General features: G+C 44.1%; 1 protein-coding gene across 1 annotated transcript; it reads left to right on the forward strand.

The window, feature by feature from the left end:
- The first annotated feature begins 272 nt into the window (after positions 1 to 272).
- TRIM42 (tripartite motif containing 42) lies at positions 273 to 24,178 on the forward strand. The gene is made up of 5 exons (XM_030330601.1): positions 273 to 613; positions 4,414 to 5,111; positions 10,738 to 11,561; positions 14,774 to 14,998; positions 24,092 to 24,178. The coding sequence occupies exons 1-5, from the start codon at positions 273 to 275 to the stop codon at positions 24,176 to 24,178; spliced, it is 2,175 nt and encodes a 724-aa protein (XP_030186461.1).
- Positions 24,179 to 25,337: the final 1,159 nt, after the last annotated feature.

The raw sequence follows: 25,337 nt of genomic DNA on the forward strand, positions 1-25,337 counted from the left end.
CCAACATCTCACCCACCCAGCATGGTGAGACATGGTGGGGAGACAGGGATTGTGACATAAGCAAATGGCCTCAGGCTGATATAGGTAAATGCCAACCCAGGAGCTTCCTAGTAGGGACGCCGCCTGTAAAGGTCTCACGACAGCCAACCTCTTGCAACCTCCAAGCTGAGGACCTCATCAGAAGGAGGGGGGACTCCTGCCTGGGAGCCCACAGGATTCTGGTAGAGAGGCGTCAAGAGCTCTGGGCAGCCGGTAGCCATCATGTAGGCACCATGGAGACTGCCATGTGTGTTTGCTCTCCATGTTGTACATGGCAGAGATGTTGTCCTCAACTATGCTCCTGTCTGTGCTGCAAGTTCCTCTTCACCTCAGAGCGGAACTGCACCTGCTTCCCCTGCCCGTACAAAGATGAGCGCAATTGCCAGTGCTGCCACTGCACCTGCTCTGAGAACCCCAACTGCCACTGGTGCTGCTGCTCCTGGGCCAATGACCCCAACTGCAAGTGCTGCTGCACGACCAGCAGCAACCTCCAGTGCTACTACTATGAGAGCCGCTGCTGCCGCAATGCCACCATCACGTTCCACAAGGGCCGCCTCAGGAGCATCCGCACCTCGTAAGTGCCGGGCGCCCGACGGGGCCCTTGCCAGCTGTGGGCTCCATACGTACCCCCGCCCCAAGTCCCTTTCTCCCTCTGAAAAAAGGAGGCCAAGAACTTTGTAGCAATTAAGGCCTGTCCTAAACAGCCAGTGACCACATCTAGCCCTGAGTCCCACATCCACGCCCCACCAGCTGCGTGAATAGGCACTGGGCTCTCTCACCTGCACTAAATAGTAGTGGCTAATACTCAGCGTGTAAGCCACTTGCCAGGCACTGTGTGCCCCCCAGCAACCCTCACAGCACGCCCACCACACCAACGAGGAAACGGAGCCTTTGGAAGGTGAAGTTGCCCAGGATCACACAGCTAGTAAGACGCAGCCAGATTTTGAACCCGGAATCTGTGTCTTAACTTAAAAATGTTGCACCGCAAAATGGAGAGTATAGGATCTGTTGTGATTCGGTGGGTTTGGGGATTAACGTACGCACCTTGTAATCTGTTACGGGATTTAAAAATATAAGTTGCCCTTTCTCTTCCTCCTCTGAACTTTTGATACCTTCAACACTTATTGGAAAAGTAGTAACTTCCACAGGCCACTTTTGACCCCTATGTCCTTTATAAGTACCCCGGACCAACTCCTGCCAGCCTTCTCATTCTTCCCACCTGGAAGTCATGCATCTCAGGGTCTCAGTTACTCACGTGGGGCATGAATGCTCTGTGACAAGCAATTGCATATTCTCTTCCTGCTCTGACCAAGGCAGTCCTTTTATGTCACATGTGAGGGGAGTTTGGAGTAGCAAGGGCAGACTTCTTAGAGAAGGAAAGATCACAGCTCAGAACCATAAGAGGAGAGCTTTTGGAGAGGCAGAAAAATGAGACGCAGGTTTGAAGCCTTTCAGGCTGGAAAAACAATTCTGTGAGTAAAGTTTCAGTGAATTCAGGAGAAGGATATGATCCATCTTGCAGTTCAGCACTTAGGAGATGCTTAACAGACACTACTCTCCATTCAGGGAGCTCTTGTGGTGTTTGCATGAGTAGAGGATCCAGGGGTTCTGGATGCAAGTCCAGAGGTTCTCAGGTGCAGAAAGTAGCATCCACATTCCTCTCTCCTGACTCAACGCCCCATTTCCTGCATATCAGCCATGGAGAGTCACTGGCCACAGTTCAACGGAGGAGGGATGACATTGGTGTTGTGGGAAGATGCCTTAGGTCAGTAACTCCCAAACTTTGCTTTACAGGAATCACCTGGGGGTCTTTACAAAGGTCCTCACTGCCAAACATTCTGATTTCATTGGTCTGGGGGATCACCTGGACATCAGAATTGTAAAAGCTACCCCAAGTGATACTAAAATGCAGATGGCCTGGAGGGATCAGAGGGAAGCCAGGAGACCTTCTGGGTGACACAGTGAGAACCCAGGTGCTAGGGGAACAGGCCTGAATTGAAGGGAGGGTGTGTGCAGAGGAGGAGAGGCCAGATATCTCAGCAAGAAGGCAAGGCTGCTGGGTCTGGTGGCTGTTTGGGCATGGAGCCACAGCCACTGAATGCCCGGGTCCAAGCCTGAGGCTTTCAGAGGATAGTCAGAGATGCTATTGCAAGTGTCAGGAGGTGGGCAGTGGGAACACTGAGGCTTGTCTTCCATCTGGCCTCTCTCCTGGTTTCTGAATCCCTGCCTCCCCCTGCTCCTCATCACCACTTCCTGCTCAACACCTTGCTCATCCAGCCCACTCTGGTCTCCAGCATCTCTTTCTGACTTTCTCATTTCTTTCCCACTTCCTTTTTGACCTCCACCCAAACTCCCTGGGCTGCCTTTCAGCCCTGCTGTTTCTTCTACCAATGTCACCTTCCCTCCCGCTTTATATTACACCATGCCATCTCCCTTTTTATATTACACCATGATTCTCAGAGTCCTACCTTCTCGAACTAAAGAGGTTCATCCAGCTACCACGTGTACAACTCACTGTCGCTCCAGTGACCCCTTTAGGGCCCAGGCAGGAGACTGAGAAAGCAGAGAGGGAATGGGCTGAGAACATCGAGGCCAGCAGGCCTAGGACCCAGCATCCAAATCCTTAAGGGATGAACTTTTCAGGAGCCTGAGTGCCACAAAAGGCATTCTCTGCCACCACAGGGCCATTCCCATTCAGTATGCTTTGGCAACACCTTTGACTGTCTGGGCTCTGAGACATAGGTCCATGGGGAAGGAGATAGGAGCATACAGGAACCTCAAGAAGTCAGAAGCAGAAGAAAATACAGCCACAATGTCAAGATCAACACCCAAATATCACTAATGTGAACAGAAGATAAGAGACAGGATCAGTCACAAATTGTATATCTGTTTACCTCCATCCCCACAGCTAATTCATTTATTTTCATAAACTGCTTTTGCCCTGTTTGTAGCTTCTTAAAATATGCATTTGAATTTTACAAGTATGCTTTTACCTCATCCATGGTTCCTACAATTAAATACATGAAATCCACCTCAGACAAATAAAGAATCAACACACACACACACACACACACAAACACACACACACACACAAATAATAGAACCATATACTTCTCATGGGCGTGACCACTCTTTTCCTCTACTGTGGACATTAGCTGGCCAGTACCAGAGGGGACTAATTGCCGAGGCCACATTTATTGAGTCCTTACTATGTATCAGCAGTTCGTCACTTTATCATGGATTACCTCATGTAGACTTTGTAAAATTCTCATGAAGGAAATAGTATCGTTAGCTTTGACCATTGGATTACAGATGAGAAAAGTGAGAATGGGAGGGATTAAGAAATTCGTCTCAAAGGTGCAGCTCTAAATGGGTACATTCCATCATGAATAATCTGTCCCTAGAGCCTAGACCCTTAACTCTTACCTGTCGGTCTGCTGGTTCTAGGCTTGGTTCTAGGGACTGACCTCCTGGTGTCCTGAGGACACTTTACCCAGCCTCTTCTGTGTTCTACCCTATATACCGTAATACTGATGATGCCAATGCCTGCCAAGCAAGAACATGCTTGTAGGTGGACAAGATTGGATTTACTGAGTCACTGCACCAAGTGAGAACATACACCATGGTGAAGAGTAAGGTGTCTCAGTAAGAAGGCATCTGCAAGTTATTATGAAATTTAGGCTCATTTCAGGTGAGGAAGTGGGGGTAAATCTCCTATCAGATATCTTAATAAAAATCTGGTTTACAAGTTGGGAAGGTCACAGGGCACCAAATGCTGCAATCGGTGAAAAAGCAGCAGTCGCTCCCATGAACCAGGATAGGCGAGATCTGGTCGTTTTGTGGTTTGGACGATGTTCTTGTCTTGCCTGCGTTCAAACAGGAGGAAGTGGTCTTATTTCTGCTTTGCTCCATCACAGTCCCAGAATGGCTTTGTCGGGTGTTGGTGTTCTGTAACTTTGCTGATGGGCAACAGAGCACTGAGGCCCCACTGATGGTGCCAGACCAGTCTGTCCTGCTTTCTCTTCAAAATTCACAATGTGCAGTCGTTCAACACTTACTGTGTTCCCGGGACTGCTCTCAGTCAAGCTTTGTAGGTATTAAATGTAGTTTTAGTCCCCTCAAGAAACTATAATGTGACTACTAATTTTATAACAAGGCAAAAGGCAGAGAGAGGTCAATTAACTGCCCTGAGGTCACCCAGCTAAAGGATGTTGGAGGCAGGCTTAGAACCCCAGTGCCCTGGCACAGAGCCTGTGCTCCCCACCATCACACTGGCCTGCCTGGCAGTGACCCCCAGTTCTTCCAGAGGCCAGAAATGGGGTGAGCTCTGGAGCCGACCTCCTGAAGTCCTCCCGTGTCCGCTTCTCCTTCCAGCTCCAAGACTGCGCTGCGCATCGGCAGCAGCGACACCCAGGTCGATGAGGTGAAGACGATGCCCGCCAACAGCAACCTGGTGCACCATCTCTCCTGCCCCCTGTGTAACCGGCTGCACCTGCACTCGTTCATGCTGCCCTGCAACCACAGCCTGTGCGAGAAGTGCCTGCGGCAGCTGCAGAAGCACGCCGAGGTCACCGAGAACTTCTTCATCCTCGTCTGCCCCGTGTGCAGCCGCTCGCACTGCATGCCCTACAGCCACAAGATGCAGCTGCCCGAGAACTACCTGCGCGGGCGCCTCACCAAGCGCTACATGCAGCAGCACGGCTACCTCAAGTGGCGCTTCGACCGCTCCACCGGGCCCACCCTTTGCCAGGTGTGCCGCAGTCGGCGCATCGCCTACAAGCGCTGCATCACGTGCCGCCTCAACCTCTGCAACGACTGCCTCAAGGCCTTCCACTCGGACGTGGCCATGCAGGACCACGTCTTCGTGGACACCAGCTCCGAGGACCAGGACGAGAAGATCTGCATCCACCACCCGTCCAGCCGCATCGTCGAGTACTGCAGCCAGGACAACCAGCTGCTCTGCACCTTCTGCAAGACGGCATTCCACAACGGCCACGACACCGTCAACCTCATCGACGCCTGCTCCGAGAGGGCGGCCGCCCTCTTCAGCGCCATCGCCAAGTTCAAAGCAGGTCCTGGTCCCCTCCCCTCCCCTGCACAGTCACCCCTAGTTCAGGTACTGATGGGGAGAACGGCTCCAGGCAGTCCACTTGGTGAGAGCCTCCCCCACCCGGTGGGCCAGTCCAAGCACTGGGAAACACTGAGCCAGGCTGCCAGGCACTGGCCGGGTGTGCACGCCGGGCAACCATCACCAGCCTCCTAACCTCCCTGGGCCTTGGCTTTCTCACCTATAAAATGGGCATAGCGGTAGTAACTCCGCTGGGTGATTGTGAGGATTAAATGGCTTATTCTATGTGAAGCAGGCAAAAAAGTATCTGGCACATAATCAGTGCAGAAAGATTCTATAATCTTGGTTATAATCTTCATGACCTTGGGCCTCATTTCCTCCTTTGGAAAAAGATGAGTTTGATCTTCCAGTATCCTGAAGTTCCGTGAGCCTTTCTGAAGGGTTTTGTCACAAAAGTTGAGTATCTTCGGTGTTTTCCCAATTTGCAGAGGGAAAAAATTAAATCGATGTTGAGAATTATTTCAATTTAAAATTTTCCCCGACAGCGTTTTCCCCAAAACTTGCAAACACCAAAGTAAACAAACTGGTAACAAACACATAATAACAGAAAAACTCAGAAATAGCCAATAACATTCTGGTCAACGGCTGGCTTTTCCTCTGCATGCCTGCTCAAGGTTATTTTATATTGGTTACCTATAAAATAGTACATTTTGGTTAAGGGAAACTGAGCCTAGTTTCCATGCTGGAACCCAGAACAACAATATCTTGCAGGGTTCAGTAAAGAGCCTCATAATTTCTGGGTGTGGATCCACTTGATTAGACATGAGGATCTCCGGCATCCTTTTAGGGCTCTTAGCCCCTGGGAATAGCTTCCTTGAATAGAGGCCTACTTTGCCCAGGCCCTTTACAAGAAGTATGCCTGGTCTCCTCACTCCTCCTGCAGTACAGGAACTGAAATTCCCTCCATGAATAAGACAATGGGGATTCCACGAATTCACTGGCACAAGGCAACTTGTAAATGGCAGACCCAATCTATCTGACTCCAACATCCATGTTAAATCCATAACATTCCTTTGACAACCTTCTCTGTGCTAAACAGTGACCAGAATCTAAAGACTGGAGGACTGGAACACAACAGAAACCACCACCACCACTACCACCCTCACAATCTGTGGTCTATCTCATTTCCTTAAGGACCAGCCTGCATCAAGTGACCAAAGTGCCCCAGATCACCCCAGCCCTTTCCCTTTGTGTCCATGTGTAAATATGCCTGAACATATGAGTGGGACAGTTTTTCTCTGAGCTGCACATAAAGGTCCTATTGGATGTAGAGATGGGTCAGAGATGGACTTTGCTAACTCTGTCACCTAGGACCTCTCACCAGCATGGGTGTTTCAGGAATACCTTCATTTCTCAATTGCTTATACTAGGAAACATTGTTTGTCGATTGATATTTATTCTGTTTTGGAACCACGATCAGGGAAGTCTCTTTATTAAAGAAACTCTATAGGAGCCACATTACCAAGCAAATGGGTAGTCCCACTGGTTCCCAGAGGGTTTCTTAAGGTGGACTCACTGCCTGGGCTCGGCTGGATTCTCTGGGGCCTCGGCATGGGAAGGGGTTGCTGCCTATAGTCTGCTGTGGCCCCCATGCAACTATAAGAGGCCTGGGCCTTTAACACAGGAGAAACCTAGGATAGTTTTCTCAGAGTCCAGAGCACCTAGAAGCCAGACAATGAAATTCAATTCAATATGAGGGGACATCAGTTCAAATTCCAAACAGCCCAGCAATTGGAAGGACACAGGGGTCACCTTCATGGCATATCCATTTATTTATTTTTTTAATTTACATCCCAATTAGTTAGCATATAGTGCAACAATGATTTCGGGAGTAGATTCCTTAATGCCCTTACCCATTTAGCCCATCCCCCCCCAACACCTCCAGTAACCCTCTGTTTGTTCTCCATATTTAAGAGTCTCTTCTGTTTTGTCCCCCTCCCTGTTTTTATATTATTTTTGCTTCCTTTCCCTTATGTTCATCTGTTCTGTGTCTTAAAGTCCTCATATGAGTGAAGTTATATGATGTTTGTCTTTCTCTGACTAATTTCGCTTAGCATAATACCCTCTAGTTCCATCCACGTAGTTGCAAATGGCAAGATTTCATTCTTTTTGATTGCCGAGTAACACTCCATTGTGTACATATATACCACATCTTCTTTATCCATTCATCCATCAGTGGACATGTGGGCTCTCTCCATACTTTGGCTATTGTAGATAGTGCTGCTATAAACATGGGGGTGCATGTGTCCCTTCGAAACAGCATACCTGTATCCCTTGGATAAATACCTAGTAGTGCAATTACTGGGTCCTTAGGTAGTTCTATTTTTTATTTTTTGAAGAACCTCCATACTGTTTTCCAGAGTGGCAGCACCAGCTTTCATTGCCACCAGCAGCGCAAAAGAGATCCTCTTTATCTGCATCCTTGCCAACATCTATTGTTGCCTGAGTTGTTAATGTTAGCCATTCTGACAGGTGTAATGTGGTATCTCATTGTGGTTTTGATTTGTATTTCCCTGATGATGAGTGAAGTGAAGCATTTTTTCATGTGTCTGTTGGCCATCTGGATGTCTTCTTTGGAGAAGTGTCTGTTCATGTCTTTTGCCCATTTCTTCGCTGGATTATTTGTTTTTTGGGTGTTGAGTTGGTAAGTTCTTTATAGATTTTGGATACTAACCCTTTATCTGATATGTCATTTGCAAATTCTGTCAGTTGCCTTTAGTTTTGCTGATTATTTCCTTTGCTGTGCAGAACCTTTTTATTTTGATGAGGTCCCAATAGTTCATTTTTGGTTTTGTTTCCCTCGTATGGAATATCCATTTATATGTAGGTAGAGAATTTACCCTGTCCATCCTTTCTGAGGGAACCCCCTCACCCACCCCTCAAATTTTTTTAATTTAAAAAAATTTTTTTAAATGTTTATTTATTTTTGAGATAGAGAGGGAGAGAAACAGAGCATGAGCGGGGGGCAGGGTGGGGGGAGGGAGGGCAGAGAAAGAGGGATGCACAGATTCCAAAGCAGGATACAGGCTCTGAGCTGTCAGCACTGAGTCCAATGCGGGACTCGAACTCACACACCATCAGATCATGACCTGAGCTGAAGTCAGACTCTGAACTGACTGAAAGGTGCCTCCACCCCTCAAATTTTTTTAACCAGAGTTCAAACTTGCTTTTAAGGACTCAACTTATTTTGGGGGAAGGTGCCATAAATCTACATTTTAAATAAATCTTCAAGTAATTCAAAATCAGGTGATCTGACAATACACTGAGAAACTCTGGGTCCTGGAGGAAAGATCTAGTTTGGGTCGATTGAAGCTGTGGTGTCGATCCCCAGGTGCACACTGGAACCCCCTGGAGAGCTTTACTAACTAGGGCCAGCAGCAATGACACCATCCAGGAGCCCGGTAGGCATGCAGAACCTCAGGCCTCACCCATACCGATTTTGTGGGAATCTGCACTTTTAACAAGATCCCCAGAAGATTCCCGGCAGCTGCTAACTGCCTCACCTGGATTCCTGAGCCCCAACTCAGGCCAATTCATAATCTCAGCAAGTGAGGCCAAGAGGAGAGTTTTCTTTAAAGTTCTCCCAGAAGATTCTGGTGCTCACAGAGGACTGAGAACCATGACTGGAACAATTAAGAACATAGGCTTTGGACTCAGATAAATAGAATTAGAGACAGGCCTTGGTTTCTCCCATATACTTGCTGTGTGACACTGGACAGTAACTTAATCTCCCTGAGCCTTAGTTTCCTTATCTATCAATAGGAACAATATCTTCCTCATAGGAAGATACATGTAATATATTATAATAGAGAGATATGATCCATAATATGTGAATTATATAGATCTGGCCCATAATATTTAATAAATAATAGCTACTTTTAGTGTATTTCCTGAGAGAGATATGGACTTAACTTTGCTCTAGGACCAGCTCTTGCAAAGCTGCCATATTTGTAAGATGGGAGGAGGGGTGCTTCTGGCCTCCTCTTTCTTTTCTCGTGGTGCTGCCTCTTTCCCCCTCACCTGAGGAATTTTTATGCTACCTCTCGGGACTTTACATAAACTTAATTAATCTCTAATGAAGCAAGGAATTTCCTATGCAAGATTCTTTGGCAGTGAATAACTATTGAATAGCCAAAGAAATTAATGAACAAAGTGGAATTTCAGCTGCCATAAGCCACAGTAGGGCTTGCACTGGGGAGGGCGGGAAGCATTTCTCAGCTCCTCTGCAATCACCCTGATAGTTTCCTGTTCAGCCCCTGTCTGCATTGCTTCCTCATCCCTCGTGTGCCAGCCTGAGGGAGGAGGTGGGCAGAGGAAATAGCAGCTTCACAAAATAGGCCGGAGAGTAACACTTACCCCAATGATGTCAGAAAACAGGACAGAATGGCTTTCACTCAATAAATACCTTTCAAGCCCTTCTACACACCCTAGTCATAGTGATAACTAAGAGAGCCATGCTCCCTGTTCTCATGGTCTGACAGGACTCCTGGGTTTCTCTTACTCAAATGCACATCATTGTTAAAATGGCCACAACCCACAAAGGTCCAGCTGACTGTGCACCTGGGAATATGTTAAGAACAAAGTACAGAAAAATCTTGGGCACGCCTACTCCTGAGTAAAATCTGATGAGGATTATAGCCCATCAATTCACTACCAAGTTGGCCTATCAAGGGAGGACCTTACCTTTAGACTAGGCCACAGAAGGTTGACATGTCTTCACATCACTGTCACTGCCTGATGCCTAAATCACTGTAAAGCCAACAAAGGTACTCATTTCAGAGAGATGTACCACATACTCCCAATCATAGCATCCTCTACACTATAGTATCCTTGGATTTATGAGTGTCTTGAGCATCGGTGCCCTCTCATATTCATATCTGTATCCCTAGTACCTTGGAAGGCATGTGACATAGGTATCCAGTAAATGTTTGTTGAATGACTGAGTGAACTTAAAATCCAAAAACCATGTAAGAGGATCCAGAACAAACTGGGTTCTCTTTGAAGTGCAATAGCAGACTCTTTTTTAGAAAGAAATGAGGAAAAGGCAAGAGAGGAAGCCCAGCTGATTTCCTACTGTTGTCTAGGGCTGGGTTTTGGTGAATGAGGCAAGGCAGCATTTAGAAGAAGTCATCAGAAATTTAGTTCTTTCTCTTGCCCCTGCAGAAGCTTAGCTTTCACACAGGGAAAACCAGTCACTTTGAGACATCACCTCTTCTCAAGTCCAACATGCTGACACGTGATATCTGAAACTCATATCAAGGGTGGCCTTGAACTTTCAATTCCAACCCAGAGCCGCAGGGATTACTATAACTATAACTATGCCAAGGAAAGAAAGGCTGGGACTCCTGAGGGAAGTATTAGACAAGGAGGCGGCGGTGGGGGGGGGGGGGATCCTGAGGGAGGCCAGATGCATCTCATATACCTGTTCAGGCCTATTGCAGTTCAACTACAAGTGCCCTCCCTCCCTCTCCACCCACTTTCATGGAATCTGAGGGAATTCCCTGCAGTCAGCTTTGACACCTGGGGAGATGAAAATTTTAACCAAAGTAACTAACCTGGTTGTTTTGCAGTCCGCTATGAGATTGATAACGACCTAATGGAGTTCAACATTTTAAAAAACAGCTTTAAAGCGGACAAGGAGATGAAGCGAAAAGAGATTCGAAATGGATTTCTCAAGCTGCGCAACATTCTACAGGAGAAGGAGAAGTACATCATGGAGCAGATAGAGAATCTAGAGGTGTCCAGGCAGAAGGAGATTGAAAAATACGTGTACGTCACAACCATGAAAGTGAACGAAATGGATGGTCTGATCGCCTATTCCAAGGAAGCACTGAAGGAGACAGGCCAGGTGGCATTCCTGCAGTCGGCCAAAATTCTGGTGGACCAGATCGAGGATGGCATCCAGAGCACTTTTAGGCCTGACCCACAACTCCGGCTACACTCCTTGCACTGCATGCCCTTGGACTTCGCTGAGCTCTCCAATGCCATCCACCAGCTCTTCCCCACAGGGCCCAAGAAGGTATGCTCCTCAGGGGAGTCCCTGCCCTCCCCTTATCCCATGCACTCAGAAATGATGATCTCCAGGAAGGTCACTTTCAGCACTCACAGCTTTGGCAACCAGCAGATATACCAGCGAAGTTCCTCCTTGCTGTCCTTCAACACCACCAGTGGTGAGAAGGCCAAAATGGGTCTGGAAGCCTATGGGCGAGCCCAGTCAGCCACACCTGCCAAACCCACAGATGGCCTCTGTACCTACTGGAGCGCAGGGGCAGAAAACCAGCCTGTGCAGAACAGCAGCAGCTTCCACAACTGGTACTCATTCAATGATGATTCTGTGAAGACCCCAGGCCCAATTGTCATCTACCAGACTCTGGTGTATCCTAGAGCTGCCAAGGTAAGGAAGGCTCTGGGCCCATGAGGAAGGCAGGAGGATGGGCGGTATGGAATGGAGGTGGGTAGTCAGAAAAGGTTGCACTTACCTCTTTGACCTCTGGGGTTCAGTCACTCAAATCTGCTCCTAAATTCCTAAAATCTTAAGTAGCACAATATTGGCTTAAACCAAATAATGTATTTAACTCATAGTCAAAAATCTATCTGAAGGCCCCAACCCCATTTCAAATGCAACCCAATTTGGGAACCAAAGTAATTTGAAGAGACTGCTTGGAGGGTGTAATGTTTCCCAGGGGCAAAGCCTGTAATTGTAGAGAGAACACAGAAAATCCAATTAGAAATATAGGCTCCATTATCTATCAGCAGTGATTCCTCTAAATTGCTACCTTTCCTAAAGAAAGTATTCATACTCTCTGTGATTTGGAAAGAATAGAAGGATAATCCCCAATGGAATTCCAATTCTAATCTCATAAGATTCAGTTTTAGAGGGAGGGAGTGTTGATCTCTCACAGACCTCTACAACTGCCATCATCTGACTTCAGGAGACATGACTCCTCCTTGACCCTCTTGACCTAACACAGACAAATAACCTTTCCCTTAACATTCCATTCAAATCCAGCTGAACCTAAATCAAACTGTTTATAGAATGTGTTATTAAAGTTCAAGGAAGGAAAAAGATTAACTTGCAATTAGAGATCCTGTTGGAGCATAACTTGCCTCTCTTGGGGTTCCCTACAGGAACATCTCCCAGGCCAGCCCATGGCCTGCTTTCATGTGGCAGAGCCCATCTTTTGCCCTCATAATCTGAAAACATTCCCAAAGACTTTTAGCATCCTTGAAGTCTAAACCATTGGTTCTCAAACATTAATGTACACCTGGAGGTCTTGTTAAAATGCAGATTCTGTTTTAGTGGGTCTCAGGGGGCCCTGAAATTCTGTTTCTAACAACCTTCCAGGTGCTGCCATTGCTGCCAGTCTGCACACCACACTTTAGTATCAAGGGTCTAAAAACAAGAAAATGAAAGCCAGACACTGACCAAGCTTTACTTTGCTGTTCTCCTGAGACATCATAATCTATGTTTTAGAGTCTATAATCAACAGCAAGAATGACCTTACTCTGAAAAGTAGAATATACCTTCCCATGGGCTATCAGACACAGCAAAGTATCTCTACCCTTCATATAAGAGACACCTACAACTGAGTAACCAAACCTTCATTTCCAAATGATACCAGATCAGCAAAGCCTCCAGTGTATGTGACATTAGCTCAGTGATGGCATTAGGTCTCTCCATGCAACTTAGACCTGGGAGATTGGCAGTTTCTCGCTCTGGTGATGTCTGCCCCATAATTGGGCTTAGAAAACAGTCACCCCATGCCACTGGTTAGTGGTCCCTGCAAGAGCCCAAGAAAGGGGCCTAGGAAAGTCAAGTCATTTCCTGTCAAGAGAGGACACCTAAATCTACTGCCAAATAGTGGTATTTGATGTGAAGATATCAGTGATCCCTATTAGGATCATGGAATGGAAATCATACAGGAATCCTAGTGTTTAGTGATGCCGAAGATGAAATCTGTGCTGACTTCTCTCTCAAATGATGGTTGACTAATAGCCCACTTTAGGCTTTTGGCATAGAAAACATTCTCAAAGTTAGTCTTATAACTTGTCAAATACGTATCTTAAAAATCCTAAGGATTTTTTCCTAAAAACATTCTCAATTTTATTTCTAGAAAACTTTCCCAGAGAAATGATTAAAAATTCAGGTGAAGATTCATGCCCCCAAAGTCCTCATTGCATCATTATTTATTGGAGTGTAAAATTAGAAACAACCTAAATGTTCGACTACTGAAAGATTAAATCACTTATGGGACAGCTGTTAAAATGGTGCTTTACTAAGTTTTTAATAATATAGGGAAATGTATAAAATATAAAAAATGAAAGGAAGCAGGAATCAAAGCAATATAATCCAAACTGTATGCATTTCTGTATTTGTGAATGTTCTAAAATTGGAAGGAAATGAATTTTGAACTGAATTTTGGGATTATAAGTGATGTTTATTTTTGTCCCTTGTATTTTTTCTGCATTTTCCAAGTCTTTTATAATGAGTATGTTTGTTTTGATACTCAGAAAAAAATAATTTAATTTTTACTGACAAGTTATACAAATTTATAAAAAGTTTTAAAAGTATAAATATATAAAAATAACTACAAATTAATTATAAATTCACAAAACTTTATGCACTTAGGAGTAATTTTATTTTTATTTTATTTTTTTTTTCAACGTTTATTTATTTTTGGGACAGAGAGAGACAGAGCATGAACGGGGGAGGCGCAGAGAGAGAGGGAGACACAGAATCAGAAACAGGCTCCAGGCTCTGAGCCATCAGCCTAGAGCCTGATGCGGGGCTCGAACTCATGGACTGCGAGATCGTGACCTGGCTGAAGTCGGACGCTTAACCGACTGCGCCACCCAGGCGCCCCTAGGAGTAATTTTAAATTAACTTTATAAACATAATAACATTTAAATTTGTTAAAGCTTAAAGAATACAATATCTGTTTTGAAATATAATCATTTTAAAATATTTATGTGCCAGACACAATCTGCTAATTGATATTTGTTAATATATCTCTTTCCGAAAGCTGATATATTATGTTTTGAGTGTGAATATATATTCTTCATGCCTTGGGTAAGCCATTGCACCTCTCTGGTACTCTACTTCCTTATGTGTAAAATACAGGCTTGGAACAGATACACTTTTCATTGTCTAGTAGTCTGTGGTTCTATTGGAATTTGCTAAATGTAACCTTTCTGAGCCTCAACTGTAAAATAGGATAATAAAATCTCCCTTCCAGGGAGTTGTGATGACTAGGTGAGTTAGGCAATGTCTGACACAGAATCTGACGCATAGAAGGTATTCAATAAATGGCAGCTACCTTGGTTAATGGTGTCAAGAGAACAATGGTCACTGCCATGTTGACTGATGGTAACAGAACCCAGAGGAGCATTCTTCTGTTCTTGAAATGCATTATGAGCATCATGTCAGGTCTTATCAGGTAGCCTTTCAAGACTGCTGCACATAGTCCACATTAAAGTCCTCAGCAGCTAGAGGGGATGGGGTCAGCTTAAATCCGCCCCACTGATAGTTAATGACACAAATCTTTACGGGAAAGAAAACTGAATGGTGTATATTAGTACCACACCCATATGTTCATTGCTTCATAGGTTTATTGGACATGCCCAACAGAAGATGTGGACTCTTTTGAGATGGAATTTTATGAACTCGTTACTACCCCTCCTAACAATGTACAGACAGAGCTCTGTGGGCAAATTCGGGATATAATGCAGCAGAATCTGGAGCTGCACAACCTGACCCCCAACACTGAGTATCTGTTTAAAGTTAGAGCCATCAACAATAATGGTCCTGGACAATGGAGTGACATCTGCAAGGTACTGTGCACATTTTTTTTCTCAGACTTTCTTTGTAAGCTCTGGATGCAGCTCTGTCAGGATGATCACAAGATCACAGAACCCACAGTGTGACTGCCCCCTCTAATCCCAGAAAACTTGTTAACTCAGAGTCAAAGAGAGGGCTGCTGGCCTCAACCAACTTGGCAAATGAGGCCTAAGAATTGTTAGTTCAGTTTGATTCAAAAAACATTTAGTCCAGGCATTCTGTTAGGATGTAGAGATTCTGAGGAAAATAAGGCATAATCCTTACCTTCAAGGAGCTCAGGGTCTATTAAACAAATAATTGTGGTATGAGAAGGACAAAAAAAGAGTTCATTGTTAATCCCAGTGGTGATTCAAAGCAAGCGTAGGGTGCCAGATTTAACAGACATAAATAGAGGGCACATACAACAAATAATTTTTAATGTAAGTATGTCCCATGCAATATTTTATTTGTTGTTTATCTGAAAGTCAAGGAGTAACCACTGAGCATGTCAGAATGGTATCCCCCAGAAAAAGGGACATGATTATTCCTATCTTTCTTTGTGATTCGAAGCTGACTCTTCTTTATATCTCTGGGGGATATACGTTCATGAGTATAATTTTATTGATACTCAAAGGAGAAAAGGAAGAAAAATACCAAGGGCTATCGTACTGTAGAACCATAATGACGTTCTTTGGGATACCAGTAGATTATGGCTTAATCAGGAATTCTTTAGAGGAAAGACAGTAAGTTCATTCATTTCAGCTTTTGAAAAGGGAAACGTATGGTACAGAGAAAGAGGAGTCTCATGAGACCACTTCCAGCCAGGACAAACATCTAATCCTCAAGGGAACTAGAAAGCCATCAGTTTCTTTCCCTTCCTCTGTCCATCTCTCTGTCGCTGTCTCTGTCTCTCTGTCCTCCCTCTGCCCACACTTCCACGTCTGCTTCTGTCTGAATCTGCACCACTTTCAGCTAGTTTGTAGTATTTCCTCCCCTAAATTCAGCTTGCTTGTGGCTTTGGATTGTCCTGGCCCAATTTCTGTGTGACCAACACAGTATAACTAGCAACCCTCCCTTTGTCTCAGGACAAATGTTTGCAGAAGAGAATCTGATTGGTTGCTACTTCTAGTGATGAGGGAAGCACAAGGTAGGGTGGGGGCAGGATTATGCTGTAGGTCATTGTACCAGTAGCAAATCAGCTGAAGGCAGAGGCTCTCTAGTCCATCTGGACTGCTTCTGGAGCCAGCACCCACATGAACCTCTTCCCACTCTCATGGAGGCCAGATACTCACCTGGGCAGGAGGCAGAAGGAGAAAGTCGGCCTGCCTGCTCCTCTCACTCTACCCCAGCCAGCTACCCTGTCAATTGCCCAATTCTTGTTGCCACCCTTCTTTCCCAAGCATGGAACACCCACAGCTGCTACCATATTTTGCAGCATGTGCTTTCGACTATGGATTTTTCCTTCATCTAATTCCATCTGCCTTCTCATTTTTTAGAAATTCCTCAGACATGTCTTGCCCATGAAAGGCACTCAGTGCTGTTACTAATATTTTTAAATGTATCTCCTGTCGTTTTTACATGCTAGGCACAAGGACAGGGAGTGGAGAGACTGAAGTGTGTCGGCCCGTCTTAAGTAGATGTTTTGTCCTCCCTCTTAAGCTCTGAACTCCCTGAGAACAAACTTCACATCTAATTCATCTCTCTTTCTCCCACAATGCTTACCACAGCAATGTGCATATCACAGGTTCTTAATGGTTATTGAATGAATACATGACTGAAAATGTGATCAAACAAATGAATATATGAATGAATGTCTAAATTAAAGAGTGAAGAAATAAATGGATGAATAAAATTAATAATTACAAAGTACCATAAGATGCCCAAAAGCTAAGTGTTTTATGCAATCAGTCAAGAAGTAACATTCCCCCTAAAATTGTGTTTATGCGATTAATTTGTACTCCCTATATGGGAAGGAAACTCATTCCAGTTTCTTTGCTTTTTAACACAATTTCTAAATGAGCAGAGCACTAATTAATGAGGTTTTCTGGAAGCTTCATTTTTATCTGACTTGCAGAGCTGCAATATAGATTTTTCCTTCAGAAGTAATTCTTCCTCCCTCTTTGTGATTATATTAGCATTCTAGGGGAAACACTGGTTTCCTTAACATTTGTCATGATTTGCATAAGTAAAGGCTTCAATAGCAAATGAAAATAAGATGGTGTGTTTGAATGACATTTATAAAGCTTCATAAAAGTAATGACTTCAGTTCTTTCCCATAAAATCGAAATACTTTTCCTTTGGCATCGGTCCTATGCAGGTATTCCTGAAAGGTTTCATTTAAAATGCTGTAATGAGGTAGCAGAATCATTTCTTATCCAAAATACAATATTTCCATCATACATACTTTTGAAAAGGAAGCGAAATAACACCTTTCATATTTGATTTTCATAGTCTGTGACTTGCTGATTTTTTTAAGGGATTTTATTTGAAGTATAATATACAAAGCATGAAAATTAACGTGAATGCATTTTAAAGGTCCCATTTATTGAAGGCCGACTCCCTGTCAGATACTGTGTATCCGTTACCACTGATCATGCCAACCACTGGAAGTGGGTAATTATTGCCTCTATTTTACAGATGAGGAAACTTAGGCTCAAGAGGGAAAGTGCTCTCATGTAACTGAAGAAAGAGTTGAGTGGGAACTCAGTTCTCATCCAAGGCTGGAGCTCTTTGTTCTCCTGCACCACAGTCAGATTCAGCTAAATCTGGGCCAGTGGGCCCCACCCTGGGGACCTGGCACCTCATTCTGGGAGAATATTGTCAAAGCCAACAGCTGTGAGAGCAGGAGTTTTTTTCTGAGAGGCAAGATTGAGCGTTGGACTTGACCTGGTGTGCCATGGCCCAAGGCCCAACTCCACTAGGCTGTAAGCCCAAGGTGGACAGGTGCCTTGCTGGCCTTCCTCACTCCTCTCGGCCCACAACCTTCAGCCAAGAGCCTCTTACATCCAAGAGCCTGATAGTTTTGAAGGAATGAAGAAATGTGTTTTTAGGCAAGTCATATATCCTTTATCCTCAGTTTCTCTTCCTGTTCTTCCTCTAATCCGCAGGGTACCTCCTGACCACCATCCACATTTCTGAAAAGAGCCTCCTTACTTTGTCTCCCTCTGACTTCAAATCTCTGCTAACTTCCAGGAAGTCTTCCCATGACAAACCTAACTTTCTATCTGTGCATTGGTTTCCCATTGCCACCATAACAAATCAGCAGCTTAAGCAATACAAACTTACTTATTATCTTACAATTCTAAAGATCAGAACTTCAAAATGGGTGTCACCCAGTAAAATCAAGGTGTGAGCAGGGCTGTGTTCCTTCTGAAGACTCGGAAAAGTTTATTTTCTTGCCTTCTCCAGCTGCTAGCATCAGCCCACATTCCTGGGCTCATGGCCCCTTCCTGCATTTTCCAAGGTAGCAACATCAGGTTGAGTCCTTCTTACGCCTTCATCTCTCTGGCTCTCTTCTGCCTCCCTCTTTCTTTGAAGGACTCTTGTGATAACATTGGACCAACCTGATGATTCAGCATAATCTCTGTCTTAAAGCCAGCTGACTAGGAACTTTAATTCCCCTTTACTGTGACACATAACACATCCACATGTTCCCAAGATCACAACGTGGATATCTTTGGGGGCCAAAATTCTGCCTACCGCAGTCTATAAACCAGATATCCTCAGCTACATCACATTTGGAGGTAAAAATTCAGGCCTAACAATAGTCACAAACTGCTACTTTTCTGGGCTTTTCCTGATTACCTCTTCAGGAAATGCACCCATTCCTGCCCGCACTCATCCCCGCAAATTCCTCCCCAGTCTGTATTGGGGGTCACCTCTGGTGTCTCCCATGTGCTCAGGAAACAGCCCTGCCAACTACTCTCAGTCTCTGCAGTGCTGACCCCTTCCTGCCCAGGCTGGAACTCTAGGCACAGAGCCAGGCTGCCTGGCCTTCCTGGGCATCTTACCTGGGTTTCATGAAATCCCCCTACTGGTTTTACCTCTGTCTCTACTTCAGACCTCCTGTCCAGGCTGAGATATGCATCTTCAGGAGGTGGGGTTGCAGGGCAATCTGAGAGACCAACACTATCCCACACTATCATACACTCAGAATAACTGCCCCAAACCTACCTCACCCACCCACATACTCACAGCCACCCCCTGCCCTGAAATGAGAGAAAAATGGTTTGCACTCCCTATCTCCTTAGGATTTATTCTTTTCCAAATTGCTGCTTGATCCTTCATGCAAATAGAGAATCCTATCACCTGCTCTCTACTTGCTCTGCAGAAAGACATGAACCCTGGAGTGAGGATAATTTAGATCAAGCTGGACCTATTACTTTTAACTTCATACACAGAGGGTTGAATTAATCATACACTTCAGTTCATGGTCCATTTTCAACAATGGCCTATGCAAGGCCCTTTTCTTGTCTATGTATGTATTCCCTTCTGCAGCCATTCCTTCCCAGACATCCATTCTAATACGTTTCATGTATATCTTATTGCTTTTATGAGTTCTTACATGGTATGTATTGTTTTGAATGTGCTGGTAATTTGCACAAATAGTGTTGTGCTACTTAACCCTACTTTGTTTCTCACCTTTTCTCCCAGAACACTGTGTTTTTTATGCTGTAGCAATGTAGTTATACACATTTAGTCCCTTACTCCTAATGTGGCCTCATCTTTCACAATGTGCATTTGGGCACCATATTTCACCTGTTCACTTAGCCAAGACAGACACCCAGATGATCTCCAGTAATGATGCAGTGAACAGCCTCATTCGTGGCACTTTGTGGGCAGGATAGGGGTATGAGAATTTCTCTGGAACATTGTATTTGTTTGCTAGGACTGCCATACTAAAATGCTACAGGTTGGCTGGCTTACACAACAGAAATTTATTTTCTCACAGTTCTGGAAACCAGAAGTCCAAAATCATGATGTTGGCAGGTCTGGTTTCTTCTGAGGCCTCTCTCCTTGGCTGGAGACACTTGCCTTTTCCCTGAGTCCCTCACATGGCCTTTTCTCTATGCCAGTGCACCTTTGGCAGGTCTCTGTGTGTCCACATTTCCTCCTTTTATAAGGACACCAGTCAGATTGGATTAGGGCCCTCCCTAATGACCCCATTTTAACTTAATCACTTCTTTAAAGGGCCTCTCTCCAAATACAGTTGACCCTTGAACAACATAGGTTTGAACTGTGTGGGTTTACTTATACACTGACTTTTTACAGTACAGTACTATATTTTCTCTTCCTTATGATTTTCTTAATAACATTTTATTTTACTATCTTACTTTATAGTAAGAATACAGTGTATAATAAATACATAAAATATGTTAACTGACCATGTTAATGGACCAATTGACCAAGTCATCAGTATGGCTTCTGGTCAGCAGTAGGCTAATAATAGTTAAGTTCTGGGGGAGTCAAAAGTTATACATGGATCTTTGACTGCATGGGGGTCAGTGCCCCTAAGCCCTGCATTGTTCAATGGTCAACTATACAGGCACATTCTGAAGTACTTGGTGTAGGACTTCAACATATGAATTTTGGGAGGACATAATTCAGCCCTTATTAGAATATACCATGAGTGAAATTGCTGGATCACAGAGTATGTGCATACTTGATTTAAATGTGTGCATGAATGTGTCCATAAGGAATGAATGAGGGACCCTATAGCCTAAGCCCCACCCGTATGTGGCATGGTCCAGCTTTCTACTATTTTGTTAATCCAGTGGGTACAAAGTCCGATAATCTCCTTACTGTTTGAAATTTCATTTCACATGCTTGTTAGTTTTCAGGATTTCCTCTTCTGTAAACAGCCTGCTAAATATCTTTCACCCATTTTTCTATTGCATTTGTTCTTTTTCTAGGTGATTTGCAGTATGTTCTTAAATATTCCAGATAATGCTTTTAGACATTGCTAATATCTTCTCTGTTCTGACATTTGCCTATTAACTTTGTTCATAGTGTATTTCATGAAACAACAGAAAACTTCCATTTTGATATGACTGAAGTCATCAATTGTTTTTTTCTTCTGGTTTGACCTTTTGAAGTTTTATTTAAGAAAGTCCTTCCATAGGCTTAGTTCACAAAGATAATCTTCCTCATATTCTTTTATTATTCTTTTATTAACTTTCACTTTACCTGTCAAACTTAGGACTTTAATCCATCCAGAGTCCACCTTTGTGTGTAGTGCCAGGTAGTGATGCACATTTTTGACCGTCTAGTGAGGCAGTTTTTCCAATAGCATCTACCAAGCAATGTCTTTTCCATTAGTATATGGTAAATGTGCCACTGCGATCTTATATTAAAGTGACATATATTCAAAAGTTGTCTCTGAGCTCTCCATAGTCTCCTGTTGGTCTATTTGTCTGTTTTTATGTCAACACCACACTGGTTTTATTGTTTAACCTTAGCTTTCTGCTTTGTCTTGATGAACTGCTAAGGTAAGTCTACCCATTACCCTTCTTTCTATTTTAAGGTTTATTTATCTAATCATAGGAATTTGTTCCTTCATATAAATTTTGGAGCGAGTAATTGAATTCCTAAAAAAAAAAAAAAAAAATCCAGATAGAATTTGATTAGGATAGCATTGAGTCTCTAAGTTAATTTGGAGACATTTGATATTTTTGTAATAGGTCTGACATTTATTAAATCATCTTCAATGTGCTTTACTAGGGCTTTTAAATTCTTCTCATAGAGGTACTATATGTTCCTGGTTAACCAGATAGTTGACAGACTTTGTAGATATTATGAATGTTATCTTATATTTGATTATATTTTCTAATGTTTTGCTGGTTTAGAATAAAAGCCATTGGTGTTTGGAGGTTAATCTTGATTCTAGAAATCCTGATAAACTCTCTTATTATTCTGAGAGTCTATCTGTTGATTTTGCTTGCTTTTCCAGGCTATGGTCCTATCATTTATGAATAATGATAGTTATATCTCTTTCTTACAATCCTTGAACCTCTATTTCTTTTCTTTCCCTATACCTTTGGCCAGGGCCATGAGTCCTACAGAAAATAGAGGCTGAAATACTTGATATCCTTGTCTTATTCCTAATCTTAATGTTTCTCCATTGAGTTATGATGATTTTTAATTTAGTTTTTGTGGTGTATAATTCTCATTGAGTTAAGGAAATTTCCTTCCACTTCTTAATTGCTGAGAGCTTGTACAACCTTATGCAATTTTTTTTGTATTATTTGAGACAATCATATGATTCTTCTCCTTTAGGCATTAATGAAATGAATTACATTGATTTTCTGATGTTAATCTTGACTTGCATTCATGGAATTAACCCCATGTGATCATGCTGTGATTATTTAATATACTTGGTTTTACTCAGCTCATATTTTATTTTGGATTATTGTATCTATGATCATAAGTGAACTACCCCTATAATGTCTTGCCTATATTGTTTTTATCTGGCTCCAGAATCAATATCTTATTAGCTTAATAAAATGAGGTAGGAAGCTTTTGCTCTTTTCCTGCTTTCTAGAACAAACTTTTCTTAAAAGTGTCTTAGAATTCATGGGGCGCCTGGGTGGCGCAGTCGGTTAAGCGTCCGACTTCAGCCAGGTCACGATCTCGCGGTCCGTGAGTTCGAGCCCCGCGTCGGGCTCTGGGCTGATGGCTCGGAGCCTGGAGCCTGTTTCCGATTCTGTGTCTCCCTCTCTCTCTGCCCCTCCCCCGTTCATGCTCTGTCTCTCTCTGTCCCAAAAATAAAAATAAAAAAAAAACAAAAAAAAAAAACAAACAAAAAAAAAGTGTCTTAGAATTCATTTGGAAAACCATCTGAGCATTTTGGGTAAGGAAGGGGATGTCAATTATTTCAATTACTTCAGTATCTCATAGACTGTTCTCTGTTTCTTTTGTCCTTTTTCATATGATCCCCTTGTTCATAGACACGCCCCAATCCTTACTGCTCCATCCACACATCACACATGATCTTTGTCTCTGGAGACCCTGACTATGACAAAATTCAACTCCCCTATGTTGTATGAGTCAATTCCCAACTCTGCCACAACACTGTTATTCCTTCATTATCACCCACCCCCATTGCTCAGTGTGTTTCTTTAACACTATTTTTATTACCCTTACCAGGGCTGTCTCTTTGTGTTATCTCAATTTTTATCCAGCAATGGGTAACATAAAGACTTACTAGCTTTGTATATAGGGACATTGTACAAACATCGCTCTTTGCCACCCAAACCACACCTCCACCCCATCTGCCCTGTGAGTCCTGATTCATCTAGACAGAGCCTACTGATCCAGTGGGCTCTCATTCCTGGATCTCAGCCTCACTCCCTAACCGCCTCTTCAGTCAATGTGTACAGGGAAGGAACGGGAATGCTGCCAGACCAGAGGCATGGAGAAACCTAGCACCTTCAAAGAAAAGCAGGGAGATCCACGTGTAACGCTGAGTCGGTTAGACTTGTAAGAAACTTGCTCAGTGCAGTCTCCCCTTTCCAGGTAGTTCTGACCACTCACTGCGATCACAGACAGTGTGAACCATCAGAGGGAGGCAACTGGCAGATATACATATTGTGGTTCTATTCACCTTTCATCCACTTCTCTAAGAAGCTTCTCTTTACCATAGCCAATGTTGGGATTACAGAGATGAAAGATGGTCACTTCCCCCACACCCCAGTCAGAATGCTCAGTCTGTTAAGAGTCAAACACATTTGATGGAATTTACAAATGATAAGAGCTACGACAGAAGCAATCTCCAGGGGCTGGGGGTCACCTGGAGAGCTATTCTATGGTGAAGCCCACCTGGGGTCACAGCATGCAGTTAAATGAGGTGTCTTTTAAGGAAATGGAACCTGGTCTGTGAAATCCCAGTCTCACCACATATTAGGTGTGTGACTTTAGAAAAATGAGAAGTTACCCAGTCCTTCTGAGCCTCAGTTTCCTCTCACTCATACAGTGGGGTCAGTGGCACCTGCTTCATGAAGACTTAATGAGATGTTGTGTGTAGGGTCTGGTGCACAGCAGTGGCCAAGCTCCTGGAAGCTGCTGTTTCCCTTGTGACTGGTGCCATGGTTCTCTGCTTCTGATTGCAGGTGGTAACCCCAGATGGGCGTGGGAAGAACCGAGCTAAGTGGGGCCTGCTGAAGAACATCCAGACTGCCCTCCAGAAGCGCTTCTGAGCTCCTCGCAGAGCAGGAAGCAATCTCAGCAATGTACCACAGATAGACATATATACACACATACATACGTATTTTTCTCAACACATGCTTCAGTGAGGCTATCACTGTAGGCAATGTTCCCAGGACCTCTGAGTCTTCTAAGAGCTAATAAAAGGAAATGCCTGATGTCATGGCTTGCTGTTTGCTGATTACTTTGAAACTAAGATGGAAAACAGTCCACAAGTCTCTATGCCTCCAGTAGTTCTGAGCCTAACCCTTGGCTCAGAATTCTGTGGTGTTGTGTACATGGCAGCCACCGGGCCTCGGGGTGGTAAAAGGGGTGGTCTTTTTGCAGTCAGTTCCTGTGGGTATACATTCTGACCCTAGTCTAACTAGATTTTAGTGTTTGAGCAAGTCAATGGTTGATGAGAAGCTCATTACCTCACCCTGTTGTCTATTTGAACAATAAGCAGCCAACATTGTTAGAATGCTCTTCCTAACTATGGAGTCTGGACTTGCCTTCCCATAACTTTCCCCATGCTCTGAAGCTTGCCCCTGAACCATAAAGAATGAGAGCACTCCCTCCCCTCCATACTTCTGCTGGTCCCCAGAGCAAAGAACAGTAGAATGCTTGGTTGGAGGCTCCTCTATGGTCCTTGAAAGCAAGGTAAGAAAGAATGGCAGAGTCACAAGTCAGCTCCATCCTGTCAGAACTTGCCCTGGCCCTTCAGACAATAAGAGGCCACCAGGGTCTCTTGACTGACAAGGCCCTATCTGCCTAGAATGACCTTCTCCTGAACCCCACCTCATTTCTGCTGGTAAAACACCACCAGTCTTTAAAGACCCAGTTCGACCATTTCTGGGAAGCCTTTGCTGATTTTCTAGGTAGGGATGACACCTCCTTCCTCCCCTGGATCCTCACTAAACAAATTCTCCTCCCCCACTCTCATCCCCCACAGAGATATCTATTCCAGCCCTTGAAACTCAGGCACTTGCATTTGTCCCCAGTCTGTAGGGCAGAGATGGGACCTCATTAATTCTGTTCTCAGTGCCTGGCTTGGTGAGGCTCACATTGCACATCAGTACTGGGGAGGGAAAGAGTATGGCTAGAAGGCAGGCACATAGAATAACCCTCCTCTGAACCTCCCCACGTCAATCTGCATGACAAGGGTCTACACAC

The sequence above is a fragment of the Lynx canadensis genome, chromosome C2, assembly GCF_007474595.2.
Source record: "Lynx canadensis isolate LIC74 chromosome C2, mLynCan4.pri.v2, whole genome shotgun sequence".
Classification (NCBI taxonomy): domain Eukaryota; kingdom Metazoa; phylum Chordata; class Mammalia; order Carnivora; family Felidae; genus Lynx; species Lynx canadensis.